The following is an 11,064-nucleotide window of genomic DNA, read 5'->3' as shown; positions in this document are numbered from 1 at the left end:
TGTGTCCTCTCCTCAGACGTTGTGTGTTTGTGTCCTCTCCTCAGAAGTTGTGTCTTTGTGTCCTCTCCTCAGACGTTGTGTGTTTGTGTCATCTCCTCAGACGTTGTGTCTTTGTGTCCTCTCCTCAGACGTTGTGTCTATGTGTCCTCTCCTCAGACATTGTGTCTTTGTGTCCTCTCCTCAGACGTTGTGTCTTTGTGTCCTCTCCTCAGACGTTGTGTCTTTGTGTCATCTCCTCAGACAGTGTGTGTTTGTGTCCTCTCCTCAGACGTTGTGTGTTTGTGTCCTCTCCTCAGACGTTGTGTGTTTGTGTCCTCTCCTCAGACGTTGTGTGTTTGTGTCCTCTCCTCAGACGTTGTGTCTTTGTGTCCTCTCCTCAGACGTTGTGTCTTTGTGTCCTCTCCTCAGACGTTGTGTCTTTGTGTCCTCTCCTCAGACGTTGTGTCTTTGTGTCCTCTCCTCAGACGTTGTGTCTTTGTGTCCTCTCCTCAGACATTGTGTCTTTGTGTCCTCTCCTCAGACGTTGTGTCTTTGTGTCATCTCCTCAGACAGTGTCTTTGTGTCCTCTCCTCAGACAGTGTGTGTTTGTGTCCTCTCCTCAGACGTTGTGTCTTTGTGTCATCTCCTCAGACAGTGTGTGTTTGTGTCCTCTCCTCAGACGTTGTGTCTTTGTGTCCTCTCCTTAGACGTTGTGTGTTTGTGTCATCTCCTCAGACGTTGTGTCTTTGTGTCCTCTCCTCAGACGTTGTGTCTATGTGTCCTCTCCTCAGACGTTGTGTCTTTGTGTCCTCTCCTCAGACATTGTGTCTTTGTGTCCTCTCCTCAGACGTTGTGTCTTTGTGTCCTCTCCTCAGACGTTGTGTCTTTGTGTCATCTCCTCAGACAGTGTGTGTTTGTGTCCTCTCCTCAGACGTTGTGTCTTTGTGTCCTCTCCTCAGACACTGTGTCTTTGTGTCCTCTCCTCAGACGTTGTGTCTTTGTGTCCTCTCCTCAGACGTTGTGTCTTTGTGTCATCTCCTCAGACGTTGTGTGTTTGTGTCCTCTCCTCAGACGTTGTGTGTTTGTGTCCTCTCTTCAGACGTTGTGTGTTTGTGTCCTCTCCTCAGACGTTGTGTGTTTGTGTCCTCTCCTCAGACGTTGTGTGTTTGTGTCCTCTCCTCAGACGTTGTGTCTTTGTGTCCTCTCCTCAGACGTTGTGTCTTTGTGTCCTCTCCTCAGACAGTGTGGTTACCCTCACAACTCCCTGTCCTTTCTGTCCTCTGGAAACGTCATGTTGTTGACTCTCGTCACCAGTGAAGAGAGGAACTTTCCAGGATTCAGAGCAAACTACTCACAACTGGCTGTGAGCGAACAAAGTATGACAACACACGCATGCACACACACACACACACAGACACACAGACACACACGCACGCACACACACACACACACACACACACACCACATTGTCACTGTGTTACTCTAAAGTGAAACATGTTTTTTTTAATGTCTCTTTGTGTCCAGAGTGTGGAGGGACACTGAGAGAGGACAAAGGGTCCGTCTCTTCTCCGTTCTTTCCCTCTAACTATCCTCCTCGAACCACATGTGTTTGGGACATCCAGGTGAGTCCATGAGTGTTACCCTGTCTGTCCTCAGGGGGGAGCTGCAATAAATGTCAGTCCACTTAAGTGGGGGACTTTATTTGTCCACTAAGGGAACAAAATAATATATCCTGTGTAATAATGTGTCCATTCTGAGTGTCCTTGTCCTGACTGAGACACTGAGCTGGTGTGGACAGTGTGGACACTTGTCTGCACTGTTAGCTCTGGTGTCTCATCTTCCTCTTGACCTGGGGTTCAGGTCAGGACACTTACAGTGTAGTGTATGTGGACAGAGTGGACAGAGTGTGCCAAGTCCTTCTGGAAAATGAAATCTGCATGTCCATAACACTTGTCGGCAGAAGGACACAATAATTGAAAATTCCCTGATAGACGCCTGTGTTGACTTTGGACTTGATAAAACACTGTGGACCAACACTGGAGGTTAATCCACCGAGGACGGAGGTTAATCCACCAAGAGGATGTAGATTAATCCACCAAGGACGGGGGTTAATCCATCAAAGACGGGGGTTAATCCACCAAAGACGGAGGTTAATCCACCGAGAGGATTGAGGTTAATCCACCAAGAGGACTGAGGTTAATCCACCGAGAGGACGGAGGTTAATCCACCAAGAGGACGGAGGTTAATCCACCAAGAGGACGTAGGTTAATCCACCGAGGACGGAGGTTAATCCACCAAAAACGGAGGTTAATCCACCGAGAGGACTGAGGTTAATCCACCGAGAGGACGGAGGTTAATCCACCGAGGACGTAGGTTAATCCACCAAGGACGGAGGTTAATCCACTGAGGACGGAGGTTAATCCACCGAGAGGACGGAGGTTAATCCACCAAGAGGACGGAGGTTAATCCACAGAGGACGGAGGTTAATCCACAGAGGACGGAGGTTAATCCACAGAGGACAGATTAGGTCTGAATGAGGCTACAATGAAAAACATTGAATTTGTCTTTTTCAGGTCCCAGAAGACAAGTTCATAAAGGTTCAGTTCAACAAGTTTCAGATGGGAAATCACAGTGTCCACTGTCCTGAGGATTATGTCGACATTGACAATCAAAGGTCAGAATTCCTGCTTTTACAGTTTGAAGAAACATGTGTAACAAAGTGTTAGTGAGACCACACCCACTTTAGAGTGAGACCACACCCACTTTCTCTGTCTCTGACTTTTTCTTTAATCTCAGAATTCCGACTTTTTTCTCAGAATTCCAACTTTTTTCCCAGAATTCAGACTTTTTTCTTTCATCTCAGAATTCCTGCTGTTTTCTTTCTTTCTTTTTTTCATACTCTTCCGTATCTTAGTGACGAAACAGAATAATTGGTTTTGAGTATGAACGACGTTCATGTTGAATCACAGATTATTTGTCTCTAATCTCAAACGTGGACATAGTTTAAATCACATCTTGACATTTTCTTGCAGATTGTGTGGAAGCAAGTTAAAAAACACGGTCATCACCAGCAGAAGCAACAAGATGACCATTAAGTTTAACTCCGACTCGTCTTACGTGGACCAGGGTTTCACCGCCGAGTACGAAGCCTTCGTCCCCAACAACCGTACGACTGAACTTTATTTTGTAAACCTGTGACATCATCATCACTTCCTGTCGCTGACTGCCTTGTTGTGGTCGTTGTTGTCGTTGCTCAGCTTGTCCCGGAAACTTCCAGTGCAGCAACAACCTGTGCATCAACACCACTCTGAGATGTGACGGCTGGAACGACTGCGGAGACGACAGCGATGAAGACGGCTGCAGTGAGTCCAAACCTACAGCGCCACCTAGTGTTCTGGCTGGAATGGTTAATACACGGAGGCAAAATTAACTTCCACCAAATTTCCCGAAACTTGATGGGAAGATGTTATAGACCAAGACGAACAAAAAAGTCCACAGTAACCATGGCCTCAAGTCAACAGAAAGTCGGCCATTTGCAATTTTGCCGTCCATTTTTGGCGATTTGCACCCTATGTAAATGTGCGTTTGTCGTAGCGACATTAAAAAAAAACGCCAATTTGTACTAGACACATCAAATGCGAAACTTTTTTGAAAGGTTTTGCAGATTCAAAAACGGCGTGGCCACGGCAACCATTGGCGTTTTTTCAAATTTCGACCATTTGCCACTAAACAGGAAGTGCCCTTTGACTTTGGCATACACCTAGTTACACTGAATTTCCCGAAACTTGGTGGGAAGATGTTATAGACCAAGACGAACAATAAAGTCGACTGTAGCCATGGCCTCAACTCAACAGGAAGTCAACCATTTGGAATCTTGGTGTCGATTTTGGCGATTTGCACCCTACGTAAATGAGTGAGACGCATCAAAGGTGAAAAGTTGTCGAAAGGTTTTGCGGGTTCAAAGTGAGGGAACTGCTGGGCCCTGTCATGACTGCGTGCAGTCCTCGTTATTATTGTTATCCATGAATTCCTGAACAGAAACATGAGTTTGAAAAGATGACGTGACTAGATTACACTTGAAACAAACGTTGGAGCCACAGACGGAGACGAGACACGTTGTCGTGACTCGTTTGTGTGTTTGTTTGTTGTCCTCAGAGTGCGATGCGTCTCAGATGAAGTGTAAAAATGGACGCTGTAAACCAAAGTTGTGGGAGTGTGACGGGTCCGACGACTGTGGAGACAACACGGACGAGGAAGACTGTGGTGCGTTCATCAGCGTTAAAGCACATTAAAAGAACGTTAATTTCTTAAACATGGAAGTGAAGACGCTTGCTTTTGTCTTTTTTTCCCTAGAAAAATGTAAACCAGGAGAGTTTTCTTGCAGAAACAGGAAGTGCATCCCAGAGAAGCTCAGGTGTAACGGGAAAAACGACTGTTCTGACGGATCCGATGAGTCCAAGTGTGAAAAATGTAACATGCTCATATCGTTGTTCACCATCAGGGGGCAGCAACGCATGCTCACTGATGTTTGTTTCCTGACCGTGTGTTTGTTGTTCTTAAGCTCTGGTTCTGCAGACGTGTTCTGAATTCAACTTCCGCTGCACAAACGGACACTGCATCAGTAAACTCAACCCAGAGTGTGACGACGAGCCAGACTGTGATGACGGATCTGACGAGGCCCACTGTGGTACGTACACACACACACAGTTTTACAATGTGTGTTTTACAGTGTAACTCGGAAACGACCTGTGCAAACATCTTGAATATAAAGTTGGATCCTTGGATCAGTTTGGATGCGCTCAGGTTTCCCCTAGGCCGGAGCGTAACATAAATCCTTATCCTTTACAGAGTGTGGGTCCAGGCCGTACCGGAGCTCGCGTATTGTGGGCGGGCAGACATCCCGAGAGGGGGAGTGGCCGTGGCAGGTCAGCCTCCACATCAAAGGCACGGGTCACGTGTGTGGAGCGTCGGTGTTGAGTCGCCGCTGGCTGCTGACGGCCGCTCACTGCGTCCAAGACAACGGGCCAAACAAGTAGGTCCTGATCTCTGATAATAATAAAGTCACAGTTATCGTTCTAAACTGAAAATATCATTCGTAAGTGTTACAGATAAAATCACAAGAGATATTTGTTGTCACTCTACGTGCAGGTACTCTCAGGCCGACCAATGGGAGGCCATGCTGGGTCTACACGTGCAAAGTCTGACCAATGAGTGGACGGTGAAGAGGAACATTAAGCGAATCATTGCCCACCGTGACTACAAACCTCTGACCTACAACAACGACATCGCTCTGATGGAGCTGGACCAGGAAGTGCCACTGAACCAGAACATCTGGCCCATCTGTCTGCCGTCACCTGCCCACGACTTCCCTGCAGGTCAGGAGGCGTGGGTGACCGGCTGGGGCGCCATGAGAGAGGGAGGTGAGCGGCGTCACACGTCAACTATAACTCTATAAAACTGTAACATGTTGGTGTGAAGCGGAGAGATGATGACAACAACAACAATAATAATAACTAGGACTGCACGCAGTCACGGAATAGTCCGTCTGTTGTGTCCCGTATGATGTTTCGAGGCAACCGATCATTGTACGTCACTTCCTGTTTTGTGGCGAAATGGCAGCTAAATGTAAAACGGCCGACTTCCTGGTTTGTGTCTGTGTTCGTGGTTAGTCTCTTCTGTCACGTATCAAATTTGACGGCGATCGGGCAATGTATGCCAAAGTTATAGGGCACTTCATGTTTTGTGGTGAATGGTTGAAATTTGCCAAAATGCCACTAGTTGCCGTGGCCGCGCCCTTTTGAATCGGCAAATCCTTTTGCCTTTGATGTGTCTAGTACCAATTGGCGCACTTTTTTATGTCGCTCGGACGGGTTTGCTCATTTACGTAGTGTGCAAATCGCCAAAATGGACACCAAATTCAAAATAGATTGGTCTAAAACATCTTCCCACCAAGTTTTGGTGGAAATTCAGTGGAACTCAGTTTTGCCTCTGAGTTTTTGTGCACGGTAAAAATGACCACAAAGCCACGGATAGAATAATAATCTGAAGGATAACAATGGGCTCCTGAACATGAAGTTATTATTATTGTTTTATTTGAATGAATGAATGAATGAATGAATATGCAGCAGTAATCACACACTGAGCATGAATTCACTCTGTCATGTTGTCTTTCAGGCTCCACGGCCTCTGTCCTGCAGAAAGCTGAGGTTCGAATCATCAACAGCACAGTTTGTAAGAAACTGATGAATGACGAGGTCAACGACAACATGATCTGTGCAGGAGTTCTGAAAGGGGGCGTGGACGCCTGTCAGGTAACAGCCAATAACGTCACTCGTCACATTCAAACACATTTATCCCATTTGATGATGAATCACAGGTGACATGATGAATCACAGGTGACCTGGTGAATCACATATGACATGATGAATCACAGGTGACCTGATGAATCACATGTGACCTGATGAGTCACAAGTGACCACATGAATCACAGGTGACATGATGAATCACAGGTGGCCTGATGAATCACAGGTGACCACATGAATCAAGGGGACCTGATTAATCACAGGTGGCCTGATGAATCACTAGTGACCACATGAATCACAGGTGACCTGATGAATCACAGGTGACCACATGAATCACAGGTGACCTGGTGAATCACATATGACCTGGTGAATCACAAGTGACCTGATGAATCACAAGTGACCACATGAATCACAGGTGACATGATGAATCACAGGTAAACTGATGAGTCACATGTGACCTGGTGAACCACATGTGACCTGATGAATCACAGGTGACCACATGAATCACAGGTGACCACATGAATCACAGGTGACATGATGAATCACAGGTGACATGATGAATCACAAGTGACCTGCTGAATCACAAGTGACAACATAAATCACAGGTGACATGATGAATCACAGGTAAACTGATGAGGCACATGTGACCTGGTGAATCACATGTGACCTGATGAATCACAGGTGACCACATGAATCACAGGTGACCTGGTGAATCACATGTGACCTGATGAATCACAGGTGACCTGATTAATCACAGGTGACCACATGAATCACAGGTGACATGATGAATCACATGTGACCTGATGAATCACAAGTGACCACATGAATCACAGGTGACGTAATGAATCACATGTGACCTGATGAATCACAGGTGGCCTGATGAATCATGGGTGATCTGATGAATCACAGGTAAACTGATGAGTCACATGTGACCTGGTGAATCACATGTGACCACATGAATCACAGGTGACCTGGTGAATCACAGGTGAACTGATGAATCACAGGTGACCTGGTGAATCACATGTGACCACATGAATCACAGGTGAACTGATGAATCCCAGGTGATCTGATCACTGTTATAATTGTCTTCTTTCAGGGTGACTCTGGTGGTCCACTGTCAGTCACCGCCCTCAGTGGACGTGTCTTCATAGCTGGCGTGGTGAGCTGGGGCGACGGCTGCGCTCGCAGGAACAAACCTGGTATTTACACTCAGATTATCAAATACCGCAGGTGGATAAAGGAGATGAGTGATGTGTAAGTGATGATCAATCTGGTGGTGTTGACTTTCAAGACTAAAAAAATTCACAGCAGAGACAAAAACTTTTGCTGTTCCTGCATATATAATATTATATAATATTATATAATATGATATTCATGGGTTCCAAATGGAACCCGAATAATTAGGCAAAATAAAGTTCATGAACATTTTTTATAAAGACTAGATTTAAAGTCTAAATCCTCAGCTTTAATTGTCTTAACTATAAATATAATTTATACTGTAGTAACTACTTTATGTTCTGTAGCTGTTTTTATCTGAAATTACAATTTTCTGGACTTTTTATTGGCAACAGATGTGAATCCACTTAAAGAAAATATCTATAGAATCCAGATAACTTTAGTGAATGACAGGATTAGATTAAAGGATCAGATTAAAGGATGATGTCAGTATTCAGTCTGAGAGGTGACTTGAACCATTTTTGTCAACCAATATTTGACATTTAATAATTTTGGCTCACCTTCAGAAATAAAAAACATAATGTCAAGGATTTTAATTATTTTATGATATTTGTGGAGTAGAGCCATCTTGTTTTTGTTACAGTTTAAAAAAATCTAGATTTGTTTTGTTTACTGTGTGGTGACATGTTTTTGCTGAGTGTTTATTTGTACAGTGTTTCTTCATTATTGTTCACTTTATGGAACAATGTTTGACTCTTTATGAAACGATTGTGACTAATTTTCTGTGATGCATCAAAAAAAGAAAATATCCTCATTATGTCCTGCTTCAAAGTTTTATTTTCATTTGTTGTGATGTTTTTATTTAAAGAATTGGGTGAAGGGTTTTTTGAAAACCAGTCAGTGTGGAAGTTGCAGATAATTGTATGAAGTCTAACTTATATATATTGTAAAGATATTCAAATCTTCATGTAAATTGTAATTAATTTTTTCAGAGAAACTGCCAAAACTCACTATTAAACACATCCTTAAACAAACAAATATTAACCCTATGTGTTTGCGGGGTTTTTTCCATTTATTTTAAGGGTAAGGGGTTTTTAGGTGCCCCATCTCATGTCTGGAATCAGGGCTATGAAACCATGAATTTCAATAACTCTCTGTAGGAGTGGCTTAGGTTTATGGCCAGTGGATGAAAACATTACATTCTACAAAATATATAATAAATGTTATTCATTATTTTGTAAATAATACCAATTATTGACCATTGGTTCTTTAAATTACATCTTCTAACGTTTTAAAAATACCAACTATTGTCTAAACAGTTGGGCTTGAAAGTGAATATGCTGTAATTAGGATGCTGTAAAAAGTCTATTTTTATGATCAAGGCTAAGGCCTTCCTTGGCTATAGAGCCTTGGACTTGATGATTCTTAACAATAAAAACACAAAACGCACATGTAAAATATAATAATGATTGTATAAAATGCATGTTAATATAAATAAAGCAGTTTATTTCATTAAAAAAATGGGCCTATTATTGAAGCTTGTTTATTGCACTGTTATACTGTTAGCCCATTAGCAGCTAATGCTACCAGTTAAAATTAGTTCATCCTGTTAAATATTTTTGTTTCTACCAAATGTTAACAATTTGGGGGGTTTTTTACTAATGTTAGCAGCAGTGGATCAACATCTCCTACGTGCTGTGATGTAAAATCGATGATTTTCTCAATGGAGCTTGGTGTGGGAGAGTGAGTGATTTATTAAAATGACAAACTTCCGTTTCCACTCAAGAAAAGGTGTTCAATGAAGACAAAGGCGAATTATACACTGAAGCTGGTGTCCCTCATGTCCGTGTACCTGTAGATACCTAATCTCCAATGACGCCATAGAACCTCACCGGACGAGGATAAAGAACGTTGTATGTGCAGATTAAAAAGTGGAACATGTTTGTACATGAAGAAACCAGAGAAATCCAACTTTGCTGTTCTGTGGTCTCTGAAAAGTTCACAACTGAGGCCCTGCTGCCCTCCAGTGGCCTTGTTAGAGCCCTGCAAGTTCTGTAAACCCTGTTGACTGTTATAAAATAAGAGTCTTTCAGCATTCCAGTTAATATGTAAGCCTTTAATCTGGGGCCACTAAACAGAAGCTTAATCCCAGCAACTGAGAGGGCTTTTCTTTACTTTTCTTTTCAAAATAAGAGCATCTAATTATCTTGTTGTGTCATATATATATATAAACATACATATATACATATCAATCAATTCAACTACAACTTTGTGCATTTATACCTAATACATACACCTTATATATGTACTGAATATTTACACACGCATTTATCTCAAACTTATACTTAACATAAAATAGATATTTACATGTGTATCATTACCATATGTATACACACACTGTATAAATACACATAATTACATGTAATACGCGTTTACATTCAACATTCAACAAAAAATACATGTATGTGTGTGTACGCCCGTACAAATATTTTTGTTGTATTTAACCCTTTTTTTCCCTTTTAAGTACTGAATATTCACATATATATTTGAACACACATATATATATTGAACACATATATTGTATGTATACAAAAATGAACGATACAATAACAATAATAATAACAATTGTCCAGATTTCTGCTGGCTGATCCTTTCATCTCAATACTCCCTTCTGGAAAGGTAACCAGAACAAGTACGGCGGGCACAACTCGACTGTCTTTCTGAAGGTTTATTCCACATACACAGTTAAATAGCAGTTAGGCAGCAGTCAGTTAGTAGTTAGTTTAGACAGTTAGTAGTTAGCTACTAACTAGAGTTAGTCAGACAGTTATTAGATTGTAAAACCGACAAGTCGTACAGGTTCTGATGATAGATAGATTTTCAAAGGCACATACGAAGGTAATATATAACAAAAGAGGGCTTTGACAATGCACCTTAAAGGCACTTTAAAGGCAACAGTGCTTTGATACCAATTACAACAAGAAACAGATAAATAGAATGAAAGATAAATAGCTTTGCCTGCTAGAAAGTTCTACAACAATAATGCAATTAAATATTCAGAAATGTAATTCACTGTATTGATGTTTCACCCACCAGGTCTAAATCCTGAAAAAAACCTATAAAGTTGTGTCCCCACAAAGACAGGTTTGTATGTTTTTTGGACCTCACAAAGCCTACCATAACCTTAACCATCACAACTAAGTGCCTAACATTAACCCTTAATCTAAAGCTAACGCTAACCATAAAACGGGTTTGTACGTTTTTGGACCTCACAAAGATTTAAATACAAGTACTGCTTAGTCTTAAACCCTAAGCTAAAGCTAAAGCTAACGCTAACCCTAACCACCCTTTTAAGTTGTGGGGTTCAGACAACATGTTTCCACAAAGAAACATTTACATTTTACATTTACATTTGTTGGACAAAAATGTAAATACAAGTACACACACACACAACCTTGTTTTTATGTCTTAGTGAGGACACTTCATTGCCATAATTCATCCAATAACCTCATAACCCTAAAAACAGGTCTAAACCCTGAAAATGCCCTTTAAAGTTGTGGGGTTCAGACAAAATGTCCCCACAGAAATATAATACCAGTACACACAC

At 42.1% G+C, this 11,064-nt stretch overlaps 1 protein-coding gene across 1 annotated transcript in view; it reads left to right on the top strand.

Moving 5' to 3' along the window:
- The window catches only part of LOC131469069 (suppressor of tumorigenicity 14 protein homolog), a 12,309-nt gene extending 3,808 nt beyond the window's left edge, over positions 1–8,501 (top strand). The window contains exons 8-19 of the mRNA XM_058643914.1: positions 1,219–1,355; positions 1,504–1,601; positions 2,553–2,653; positions 3,012–3,145; positions 3,237–3,341; positions 4,135–4,242; positions 4,333–4,449; positions 4,541–4,666; positions 4,828–5,011; positions 5,128–5,399; positions 6,154–6,290; positions 7,378–8,501. Coding sequence (XP_058499897.1) covers positions 1,219–1,355; positions 1,504–1,601; positions 2,553–2,653; positions 3,012–3,145; positions 3,237–3,341; positions 4,135–4,242; positions 4,333–4,449; positions 4,541–4,666; positions 4,828–5,011; positions 5,128–5,399; positions 6,154–6,290; positions 7,378–7,539 — 1,681 coding nt within the window. The 3' untranslated portion in view covers positions 7,540–8,501. The remainder of the gene's footprint in view (positions 1–1,218; positions 1,356–1,503; positions 1,602–2,552; positions 2,654–3,011; positions 3,146–3,236; positions 3,342–4,134; positions 4,243–4,332; positions 4,450–4,540; positions 4,667–4,827; positions 5,012–5,127; positions 5,400–6,153; positions 6,291–7,377) is intronic.
- The last annotated feature ends 2,563 nt before the right edge of the window (positions 8,502–11,064 follow it).

This window comes from Solea solea, chromosome 11 (assembly GCF_958295425.1).
Source record: "Solea solea chromosome 11, fSolSol10.1, whole genome shotgun sequence".
NCBI lineage: Eukaryota > Metazoa > Chordata > Actinopteri > Pleuronectiformes > Soleidae > Solea > Solea solea.
Note: the sequence above shows the minus strand (reverse complement) of the source record. Positions and strands in the feature narration are given on the sequence as shown.